At 46.8% G+C, this 12,212-nt stretch overlaps 1 protein-coding gene across 1 annotated transcript; it reads right to left on the bottom strand.

Moving 5' to 3' along the window:
• Positions 1-3,037: 3,037 nt before the first annotated feature.
• On the bottom strand, positions 3,038-5,078 carry LOC134296040 (histone H1.10). Its single transcript, XM_062969827.1, has one exon. It carries the CDS (start codon positions 4,590-4,592, stop codon positions 3,879-3,881), a length of 714 nt encoding a protein of 237 aa, XP_062825897.1. The 5' UTR covers positions 4,593-5,078; the 3' UTR covers positions 3,038-3,878.
• Positions 5,079-12,212: the final 7,134 nt, after the last annotated feature.

The raw sequence follows: 12,212 nt of genomic DNA, 5'->3' as shown, positions 1-12,212 counted from the left end.
CAATAATGATGTTACTGATACTGATGTTGAATATGCACGCTGCAAGAGATTTTAAATCTATAGGCTATAGTGCAGACATGGGCAAACTCCGGCCCTCTAGTTTAAGCGGCTGAGGGGGAAAAGGAAAGGGTCTGAGGCCAGAAATTGTGGGAGTTGAAATCCCAGAACACCTGGAGGGCCGGAGTTTGCTCATGCCTGCTATAGATCTTCAGTCCTAATGTTAAGACTCTTTAATTTTTACTTCTGGTTACAATTAGAACAGAACTATTCAGTCAGTGGGCTGTACTTGGTGAGGAGTAATCATTAGGATTTGAGGGGTTTGTTTTGTTTTTTTTTCTTGTCAGGAGCAACCTGAGTTGCTTCTGGAGTGAGAGAATTGGCCGTCTGCAAGGAAGTTGCCCAGGGGACGCCCGGATGTTTTTTTGATGTTTTACCATCCTTGTGGGAGGCTTCTCTCATGTCCCCGCATGGAGCTGGAGCTGATAGAGGGAGCTCATCCGTGCTCTCCCTGGGTGGGATTCGAACCTGGCAGCCTTCAGGTCAGCAACCCAATCTTCAAGTCACAAGGCTTTTATGCCCATGGCCACCGGAGGCTCCTAGGATTTGGGTAAATATGTACAGTAGAGTCTCACTTATCCAACACTCGGTTATCCAACGTTCTGGATTATCCAACGCATTTTTGTACTCAATGTTTTAATACATTGTGATATTTTGGTGCTAAATTCGTAAAAACAGTAATTACTACATAGCATTACTGTGTATTGAATTTGTTGTATAACATGTTTTGGTGCTTAATTTGTAAAATCATAACCTAATTTAATGTTTAATAGGCTTTTCCTTATCTCTCCTTATTATCCAACGTTCTGCCGGCCCGTCTATGTTGGATAAGTGAAACTCTACTGTAATTCGAAAGATGGTTTCCGGCAACGAGTTTGCACACAGGAAGGAAGGCGAAAGAATGCAGTCCTTGAGCCTTGCCTTCTTCCCCTTTAAACCTGGGAGGAGGCGGCTAAATCGGCCCGAGGACCAAGCGAAAGGAGTTGCGTGACCTCGCCTCCCAGCCCAGCCCAGCCAATCAGAGCGAGACTGCGAACGCCAATTCGCACCCATGACGTAATCCCGGCAAAGAAAAGCGTCGTCAGGGAGGGGCGGAGCCTCATCTTTGGCATCAAGGCGCCTGCGCCACCCAAGCATTGCCGTGGAGCCGGAGCCCCGCCCCCTTTCTGAATTTGGACCCATCCTATTACTCAGGAGCTACTAAAATAACGGGCATAGGGAACGAAGAACTCTAGCGCAGCAGCTTCTCCATCCCTTTCTGCACTATTAAGCATTTTGTGTAAGAGGAGCAATGGAATTCGGGTTTGTGGGTGGGTGGGTAAGCCATCACACTTTCCATGAACGACAGAGTATATAAAATGTCATGGGGGGTGTTGAGTAACCCATTGGAGGAACGGTGCCCTCTTGTTAAAATGGCTTTTCCCATCGCCCTTTACTGGCGCTAGAGTCGAGGGAGAAACCACTTTAAGAAAAGGAGGCCCCCACCTCTACATAATTACTGTGTTGTTGAAGGCTTTCATGGCCGGAACACTGAGTTGCTGTGAGTTTTACGGGCTATATGGCCATTTTCCAGAAGCATTCTTTCCTGACGTTTCACCTGCATCTATAGCAGGCATCCTCAGAGGTTGTGAGGTCTGTTGAAAACTAGTCAAGTTTCTATATCTGTGGAAAGTTCAGGGTGAGAGAAAGAACTCTTTGTCTGTTTGAGGCAGGTGTGAATGTTGTAATTAATCACCTTGATTAGCATTAATGGCCTTGCCAGCTTCATCGTCTGGCTGCTTACTGCCTGGGGGAATCCTCTGTTAGGAGGTGTTAGCTGGACCCGATTATGTCTGGAATTCCTGTTTTCTGAGTGTTGTTCTTTATTGTCTTGATTTTAGAGTTTTTAAATACTGATAGCTAGATTTTGTTCATTTTCGTGGTTTCCTCCTTTCTGTTGAAATTGTCCACATGCTTGTGAACCAACCTGGACACAGCATATTATTTGAGAACACAGAGATGCTGGACCACTCAAACAACCACCATGTCAGACTACACAAAAAAGCCATTGAAATCCACAAGCATGTGGACAATTTCAACAGAAAGGAGGAAACCATGAAAATGAATGAAATCTGGCTACTAGTATTTTAAAAAACTCTAAAATTAGGTCAGTAAATAAAGAACAACATTCAGAAGGCAGGGGAATTCCAGACAAGAAACTATCAGGCCCAGCCAATACCTCCTAACAAAGGATTTCCCAAATGCAGTAAGCAGCCAGGCCATGAATCTGACAAGGCCATTACTGCTAATCACAGTGATTAATTGCAACATTCACACCTGCCTCAGATATACAGTAGAGTCTCACTTATCCAACATTCGCTTATCCAACGTTCTGGGTTATCCAACACATTTTTGTAGTCAATGTTTTCAATACATCGTGATATTTTGGTGCTAAATTCATAAATACAGTACTGCATAGCATTACTGCATACTGAACTACTTTTTCTGTCAAATTTGTTGTAGAACATGATGTTTTGGTGCTTAATTTGTAAAATCATAACCTAATTTGATGCTTAATAGGCTTTTCCTTAATCCCTCCTTATTATCCAAGATATTCACTTATCCAAGCTTCTGCTGGCCCGTTTAGCTTGGATAAGTGAGACTCTACAGTACCTCCTAACAAAGCATTCCCCCAGGCAGTAAGCATTAATATTAATATTAATCAAGGTGATTAATTAAAACATTCACACCTGCCTCAGATAAGTTCTTTCTCCCACCCTGGACTTTCCAGATATATAAACCTTCCTTGCCTTTTCAACAGACCTCACAACCTCTGAGGATGCCTGCCACAGATGCAGGCAAAACGTCAGGAGAGAATGCTCCTAGAACAGCTCAGAAAAATCACAGCAACCCATCTATATTCCTCCCCAATCCTGCAGCTGGATCCACCCCTGGGCCTCTCCCTTCCCCAAGGCTCTCAACATGAACACCGCGCCAGCAGTGAATGAAAAAAGAATTTAATACGATTTATTGACCAAAAAAAAAAACAACCCTCTCACAAAAGAAAACACAATACAAAAAAAAGGCAACTGAAGACAAGAACTGGAAAAAGGCAGTACAGTACAAGATGGAGGCAAAGGGGGGCGTCTCCCTCTCCGACTAGGTCCCTTTAGAAACAAAAAAAGGGGCGGGGGAGGCCAAGCTGCTTTGGGGCCGTTGCCATGGCGACTACGAGGCGCCCCCTCAGCTGCAGGAAGCTCACTCAAAGACAGCCCCCCCCCCCACTCCCCTCAGAGCAAATAGAAGCCAATACATCAGGTATGAGGAAATTTGGGCCCTTTGGGCTTCAACTCGCACCATTCCTAACAGCCTCAGGACCCTTCCTTTTCCCCCTCAGCTAAGCGGCTGAGGGGAAAAAGGAAGGGGCCTGAGGCTGTTAGGAATGGTGCGAGTTGAAGGCCAAAACGCCCGGAGGCTGGGCCCGAGTTTGCCCATGCCTGCAATACATGGACCGAGGCTCAGATACGCGACTGAATAAATCCACAAAAAAACCGCAAGCGAAATAGCACCCCCGCCCCCACACACAAAAAAACGAGTCTTCCAGAACCGTATAACACGAGCAAGAGGGGGTGAAAAAACAACTCTGACGACAAAAAAAGAAATATACAAAAAAAAAGATGGAGGGAAAGTGTTCCTTGCGCCCGCCGCAACCGAAGCGAGGAAAAGGTGGCTCTGTGCTTCGAGCGCAGTCTGGGATCTGAGTCCTAGGAAAGGAGGAGGATGAGCAAGGCCTCTCTTTCTCCGTCTCTCCTTCCCTTGAGTCCTGCTCCTCCCTCCGCGGCTCACTTCCTACTCTTGAGGGGCTTGGGCTTGGCGGCCTTTTTGGCCTTCTTGGCGCCAGGCGAGGAAGAAGCGGCCGCTGAGGAAGGCGAAGGGGCGCCGCTCTTCTTGGCCTTGCTTTTCTCCTTGGCCTTGCTTTTCTCCTTCTTGGCGGCTGGGGACGGCGAGGCGCCCTTCTTGTGCGACGACTTCTTCTCCAGCGCCTTGGGCTTCTTCTCCACTTTCTTTGGGGTCGCCGCTACTGCCACCGCCTTTTTGTGGGGCTTAGCGTGGGAGGCTATGGCGGCGCCTCCTCCTCCTCCTTCCCCCGCTCCTCCTTCGAGCTTCTTTCGGTTGAGCTTGAAGGAGCCGTTGGCGCCGGTGCCTTTGACCTGGAGGAGGGTGTCGTTCTGCACCAGGGCCTTGATGGAGTACTTGAGGTAAGTGCGGCCGTTCTGCTGGTCGAACCAAGGCACCTTCTTGGCCTCGTTGTAGATCTTGGCCAGCGAGGAGCCGTTGCGCTCGCCCAGCGCCCGGATGGACTCCACCACCAGCTGGCTGTACTTCCCGGGCTGGTTCTTCTTCTTGCTGTTCTTCTTCTTCTTCGAGGGAGACAAGGCCGAGGCGCCCCCAAGGCCCGCTTTCGCCTTCTTGGCGGCGCCTTTCTTCTCGGGAGCCAAGGGCGCCTCCTCGGCCTCCGTTAAGGGCAAGTCGGCTTCTTCCAGTTCCACAGACATGGCCGAAAATAGGAGAGGAATGCGACAAAGTCTCAGATGCAGCCTCTCTCTGTCTCAGCCTTCCACAACCTTCCTCTTCGCTCGCAAACAGCGTTCTGAGGGAGCGCGCGCTGCCGCAGCTCTTTATATACTCCTCCAGCGGACCGTGTTGGGAACAACAACAAGAGCCAAAGGGGCCCGCTCCGAGTTGTGCTTTTCGAAGGCCCTTCGCGGAGCTCCCTTGCTCGCCACAAGGGACACAGAGGCGCCACAGCAGCGGGTCCCGCTTCCCCTGACGGAGCTCCAGGCGGCTGCGGGGCTGTGGCGGCGCTGTGGAACCGGGAAGGGCCCCTCGCGGGAGATTTCAATGGCGCGCCCTATGCAAGGGGGAGGCGGAGGAGGGGGGCGCCCTGTTTGCGGGCCTCCAGGGCGCCTCCCAAAGCCCCCTCGGGCCCGAGAATGGCCGGGGAGGGCGGAGAAGAGCGCCCTCTGAGGAACCGCACTGCTCGGGGGCGCCGGGGGAGCCTCGGGGGCGAAGGAGAGGCCGGTTAATTTGTGGGAACTAACACACGGGACGCCCTCGCGCGGCCGGTCGGCGGCAGCGGCATGGCAAACAGCGTCAGGGAGCGGAGGGCGAGCCTGTTTCCAGGCGCCCCCGCCCCGAAGCCGAGAAGGAAGCGCCCTCCATCCGGTCTCCAATCTCGACCCTCCTTGAAGGCAGTTTTTTTTTTTTTTTTTTTTTTTTGCCAAGGGACGCGGAGCCACCGGAGAGGCTTGGCCCCTATTAAACCTCCGAAGCCGTTTTCCGAAATGAGGCTCAGAGGGAAGGAGATGGAAGATACAACATAGAATCATAGAATAGTAGAGTTGGAAGAGACCTCATAGAATCATAGAATCATAGAATAGTAGAGTTGGAAGAGACCTCAAGGGCCATCTAGCCCAACCCCCCGCTAAGAAGCAGGAAATCGCATTCAAAGCACCCCCGACAGATGGCCATCCAGCCTCTGCTTAAAAGCCTCCAAAGAAGGAGCCTCCACCACGGCCCGGGGGAGAGAGTTCCACTGCCGAACAGCCCTCACAGTGAGGAAGTTCTTCCTGATGTTCAGGTGGAATCTCCTTTCCTGTAGTTTGAAGCCATTGTTCCGTGTCCTAGTCTGCAGGGCAGCAGAAAATAAGCTTGCTCCCTCCTCCCTATGACTTCCCCTCACATATTTGTACATGGCTATCATGTCTCCTCTCAGCCTTCTCTTCTGCAGGCTAAACATGCCCAGCTCTTTAAGCCTCTCCTCATAGGGCTTGTTCTCCAGACCCTTAATCATTTTAGTTGCCCTCCTCTGGACGCTTTCCAGCTTGTCAGCATCTCCCTTCATCTGCGGTGCCCAGAACTGGACACAGTATTCTAGGTGTGGTCTGACCAAGGCAGAATAGAGGGGGAGCATGACTTCCCTGGATCTAGACGTTATTCCCCTATTGATGCAGGCCAAAATCCCATTGGCTTTTTTAGCTGCCGCATCACATTGTAGGCTCATGTTTAACTTGTTGTCCACGAGGACTCCAAGATCTTTTTCGCACACACTGCTGTCAAGCCAGGCGTCCCCCATTCTGTATCTTTGATTTCCATTTTTTCTGCCGAAGTGAAGTATCTTGCATTTGTCCCTGTTGAACTTCATTTTGTTAGTTTCGGCCCATCTCTCTAGTCTGTCAAGATCGTTTTGAATTCTGCTCCTGTCTTCTGGAGTGTTAGCTATCCCTCCGAGTTTGGTGTCATCTGCAAACTTGATGATCGTGCCTTCTAACCCTTCGTCTAAGTCATTAATAAAGATGTTGAACAGAACCGGGCCCAGGACGGAGCCCTGCGGCACTCCACTTGTCACTTCTTTCCATGATGAAGACGACGCATTGGTGAGCACCCTTTGGGTTCGTTCGCTTAGCCAATTACAGATCCACCTAACCGTAGTTTTGTCTAGCCCACATTTTACTAGTTTGTTTGCCAGAAGGTCGTGGGGGACTTTGTCGAAGGCCTTACTGAAATCTAGATATGCTACATCCACGGCATTCCCTGTATCGACCCAACTCGTAACTCTATCGAAAAAAGAGATCAGATTAGTCTGGCATGACTTGTTTTTGGTAAATCCGTGTTGACTATTAGCAATGACCGCATTTGTTTCTAAGTGTTTGCAGACCACTTCCTTAATGATCTTTTCCAGAATCTTGCCTGGTATTGATGTGAGGCTGACCGGACGGTAATTGTTTGGGTCGTTCTTTTTTCCCTTCTTGAAGATAGGGACCACATTCGCCCTCCTCCAATCTGCTGGGACTTCTCCTGTTCTCCAAGAACTCTCGAAGATGATTGCCAGTGGTTCTGAAATAACTTCCGCTAGTTCCTTCAATACTCTTGGATGTAGCTGATCTGGCCCTGGGGACTTGAATTCGTTTAGAGTGGCCAGGTGTTCCTGGACAACTTGTTTCCCTATTTGGGGTTGGATTTCCCCCAATCCTTCGTCCATTCCATGTTGCTGAGGTTGAAGATGGCTTTCTTTTTGTGAGAAGACCGAGGCAAAGAAGGCATTAAGCAGTTCTGCCTTTTCCCTATCCCCTGTCACCATCACCCCATCTACTCCTTGCAGTGGCCCTATCGCCTCCTTTTTCTTCCTTTTTCTACCAACATAAGCAAAAAAGCCTTTTTTGTTGTTTTTTATGTCCCTGGCAAGCCTGAGCTCATTTTGCGCTTTAGCCTTGCGAACCTTTTCCCTACAGGAGTTGGCTATACGTTTGAATTCTTCTTTGGTGATTTCTCCCCTTTTCCACTTCTTGTGCATGTCACTTTTGAGCTTTAGCTCAGTTAGAAGTTCTTTGGACATCCATTCTGGCTTCTTTGCACTTGTCTTATTTTTCTTCTTTGTTGGCACTGTTTGCATTTGCGCCTTGAGTATTTCACTTTTGAAAAACTCCCATCCATCCTTAACTCCCTTGTTTTTTAATATCGGCGTCCATGGAATGCCGCTCAGTAATTCCTTCATTTTTTGGAAGTCAGCTCTCTTAAAGTCCAGAATGCGTGTTTGACTTGTCTTAGTTTCAGCATTCCTTTGTATTGCAAACTGCAGGAGCACATGGTCACTTGCCCCTAAGGATCCAACCACTTCAACTGTATTGATCAGGTCTTCCACATTTGTTAAGATTAGATCAAGAGTTGCTGATCCCCTTGTTGCCTCTTCTACCTTCTGGACCATAAAATTATCTGCAAGGCAAGTGAGGAATTTGTTGGACTTTGTACTCTTGGCTGAGTTTGTTTTCCAGCAGATATCGGGATAATTGAAATCGCCCATGACTACTATATCTCTTCTTTGTGCCTGTTTGGTCAGCTGTTGACAGAAGGCTTCATCAAGTCCTTCATCCTGACTCGGAGGTCTGTAGTAGACACCCACGACAAGATCTTTTTGAGTCCCGGTTCCCTTGATTCTTATCCAGATGCTTTCAAGCTGGTTTCCCGGATTACAGTCTTGCATTTCTTCTGCAACGTAACTGTTTTTGACCTCATGGGCCATCCAGTCCAACCCCCTGTCAAGAAGCAGGAAATCGCATTCAAAGCACCCCCGACAGATGGCCATCCAGCCTCTGTTTAAAAGCCTCCAAAGAAGGAGCCTCCACCACAGTCCGGGGGAGAGAGTTCCACTGCCGAACAGCCCTCACAGTGAGGAAGTTCTTCCTGATGTTCAGGTGGAATCTCCTTTCCTGTAGTTTGAAGCCATTGTTCCGCGTCCTAGTCTGCAGGGCAGCAGAAAACAAGCTTGCTCCCTCCTCCCTATGACTTCCCCTCACAGACTTTATTTTGCATAATAGAGACCTGTGGGCAGCATGAAAAGATTTATAGGATTTCCAAGGACATTTCACACCTTCCCAAAATCGAATTGTGCGTTTTCCGGGCTGTATGGCCATGTTCCAGAAGCATTCTCTCCTGACGTTTCGCCCACATCTATGGCAGGCATCCTCAGAAGTTGTTGTTGGGTTATCTAAGCAATCATGCATGCATTTTCAATGTGGGATGGTTTATGTAGTTAGTTATGTCTGTTGCTTAGTAACCTGAGCCAAGCTGCATTCCAGAGTTGATGACACCATTTAAGGGTTTTGCATATGAAATGGGAAATGGGTGTATCCTTTCTGGGGACACACAGGAAGTGATGTACAGATGCCTCTTCCTGTCTCTTCCTCTTCGCTCCTGACCATGCCATGCTGATGTTCCTGTATGTTAAGAGATATGTAGTTTCCTGAACTGTTTTTCTTTGGAACTAAGATGTTTTTTGCCTGTATGACCATCATCATACAAGATTGTGAGTAAACATATTTTTGCTATTTTATTTGATGTCTCTGATGCTTATTTTATGCGCATGACTTTTTAAAGGGAAAGGGAGGCTGGATATTTTGTCTTACTGTTTAATTTCTTTTTACCTCTGCTCACATAAACCCCTAGTCTTCTGCGTTTTTACTGCTCTGCATGAATGTTTAACCATATTGGAATCATAATCTTAACAGGTTATGAAAATATATTCCTATTAGTTGTGAGGTTTGTTCGAAACTAAACAAGGGAATTTTTATATATCTGTGGAATTCCCAGGGTGGGAGAAAGAATCTTCCACAGATATATAACCCTCCCTTGCTTAGTTTTCCAATATACCTTACAACCTCTGAGGATGCCTGCCATAGATGTGGGCAAAACTTCAGCAGAGAATGCTTCTGGAACATGACCATACAGGCCAAAAGACTCAAAGCAACTCAGTGATTCCAGCCATGAAAGCCTTCGACAACACTTCCCCAAAATCCTTTTCCCCAGCTCTCTTTCCATTCCCCTTTCATCCTTCCAGTGCACCTTTAATTAGATCAGTGGTTCTCAACCTGTGGGTCCCCAGGTGTTTTGGCATACAACTCCCAGAAATCCCAGCCAGTTTACCAGCTGTTAAGATTTCTGGGAGTTGTTATTTTTTATTATTATTATTATTATTATTAATACCCCGCTTTATCTCCTCCGAAGGGGACTCAAAGTGGCTTAATATAAAAGCATCAGTATACTGTAGTCTTAAATGGTTCATGTCCAGACTATTTGGCCAACCTGTGATCATTAGGAGAGGCCCCTGCTTCCATCTCAAACCCGGTTGGTGGGGATGAGAGAGAGGGCCTTCTCTGCAGTTGCCCCCCACCTCTGGAACTCCCTTCCGAAAGAAATCAAAATGGCCCAGTTGCTACCCTCCTTCAAAAAGCAGTTAAAAACTTTTTTGTGCTCCCAATCATATGGAGAAGAAGATGGTTAGGCCAAGGTTCTAAGGTTGAAGGCCAAAACATCTGGGGACCCAAAGGTTGAGAACCACTGGATTCGATACTTATCAAAACAGTTCAGGAAAGCATAATTTCCCGGTTACAGCCATTCAATATATCAATATACCATCTGGGCCTTTTTGAAGCCTCAATATTTATTTATTTATTTATTTATTTATTTACGATACTTTTACCCCACCCTTCTCACCCCAGAGGGGACTCAGGGCGGCTTAAAGCATGGCAATAATTCAATGCTGTTTAAAGCAATTACAAAGAGTTACAGAAAAGTCATTTAAAATACACATTAATTTACAATAAAATACAATTAAAACCATCAGCATTACGTAATCCAAGAGCAAGATCTGGGCCGTTCCATTGGTCAAATTCCGAGTCTTTCATGTCTATTGCTGCACCAGGTTTTCAAAAGCTTGGTTAAAGATGTCTTCACTTTCTTGCAGAAGATCAAAAGGGAGGGAGCTGATCTGATCTCCCGGGGGAGGGAATTCTATAGCCATGGGGCCACCACCGAGAAGGCCCTGTCTCTCATCCCTGCCAATTGCACCTGCGAAGCAGGCAGGACTGAGAGCAGGGCCTCTCCAGACGATTTTAAACTCTGAGATGGTTGATAGGAGGAGATCCGTTCGGACAGGTAAACTGGGCCAGAACCGTTTAGGGCTTTATAGACTAAATATATATGGCCCAGTCGATCAAAATCAAACTAGACAAAAATGCAATTTATAATTCCTACATCTAAAACTGCTGTCTCCATAGTTTTATTGCCTGGTTGTATGAGTTCCCTGGGTCACACAGACTTTTCATCTCAAAAGAAGGTGATGGCCTGTTATTGCCTGCCTTTCTCCTTTCAACTGCCATTTGTTGCATGTTTTCTTTGTTCTGTGTGTGTTTCTTATAGTTGATTCTGTCGAAAATATTAAAAACTAACTAGGCATTTTAATTACAAAAATGTGACTTAAGTACTGGAAGAGTTAAATAAGCTAGCATTGCCCTGAGGAGAGTGAGTAGACCGAACCCTGTTTGAGTTAAAATGGGCCAAAGCTAGTGTTGTCCTGAGGTCTGTGAGAACGCCTCTGAGTGAGAAGGTCTCAGTGGGAGAAAGGCCTCTCTGTGTTTGAGATAGGCCACTGTGTTAGTAGGCCTCATGTGTGAAGGCCTGGTGTGAGAAGCCTTGTGCGAGAAGCTCCAGTGTAAAGACTGCTATGTGTAAAGCTACTGTGAAGCTCCTGTGTCAGTTCGGTGTGAGAGAACACTCTGTTAGAGCAAAGCTGTTTATCTACATGAGAAAGAAGCCCAGCATGGAAGCAAAGAAGGAAGTATAAAGAACTTTATTTGTTTTATGGAAACCTTGTTTTTGTAAATAGTGCAAACGTATTATTTTACTACAAAGAAAAGCCTCCAAAGGAAAAAATAACATTGGCCTGTGTGTTTTTGTTGTTTTTATCACTTTTGGCGGTTTATATATCTGAGAATGTCCAGGGTGGGAGAAATAACTCTTGTCTGGACACAACATATTATTTGAGAACACAGAAATGCCACTCTAACAACCACCATGTCAGACCACACAGAGAAGCCACTGAAATCCACACGCATGTGGACAATTTCAACAGAAAAGAGAAAACCATGAAAATGAACAACATCTGGCCAGTATTTTAAAATTGGTAATTTAAAAACTAAAACCAGAGCAGTAAATAAATAACAACACGTAGAAATCAGAGGAATTCCAGACAGAAAACAATCAGAGCCACCTAACACTTCCCAACAAAGGATTCCCCAGGCAGGAATCAGCCAGGATTTGAAGCTTCAAGGATTTTCAGTACTTATCAAGGTGATTAATTGCAACATCCACACTTTCCTCAAACAGACAAGAGTTCTTTCTCCCACCCTAGACATAAGGGCATTGAAAGAGTTGAAGTCCAAAACACCCAGAGGACTGAAGTTTGCCCATGCCTACTCTAAAGAGAGAGGTTGGGCAGTCATCTTTCAGACCTATTTTAGTTGTGCCTAGCACAGTGGTTCTCAACCTGTGGTCCCCAGATGTTTTGGGCCTACAACTCCCAGAAAGCCCAGCTAGTTTACCAGCTGTTATGATTTCTGGGAATTGAAGGCCAAAAAAAGTTTGGGGACCCCAGGCTGAGAAGCACTGATGTTGGAATAAATGGACCTTGTGGCCCCTTTCAACCTAAAGTTCCAGTTTAAATAGTATTGCAAGAAGGACTGGGGACCCTCCAGGTGTTTTGGACTTCAACTTCCACAATGGTGGTTTTTCTGTCTTTCTGTGTGTGGTCTTTCAAATGGCCTCCGACAGACAAAAGTTCT

Source organism: Anolis carolinensis, chromosome 2, assembly GCF_035594765.1.
Source record: "Anolis carolinensis isolate JA03-04 chromosome 2, rAnoCar3.1.pri, whole genome shotgun sequence".
Classification (NCBI taxonomy): Eukaryota; Metazoa; Chordata; class Lepidosauria; order Squamata; family Dactyloidae; genus Anolis; species Anolis carolinensis.
This window is presented reverse-complemented; position numbering and strand designations above follow the sequence as displayed.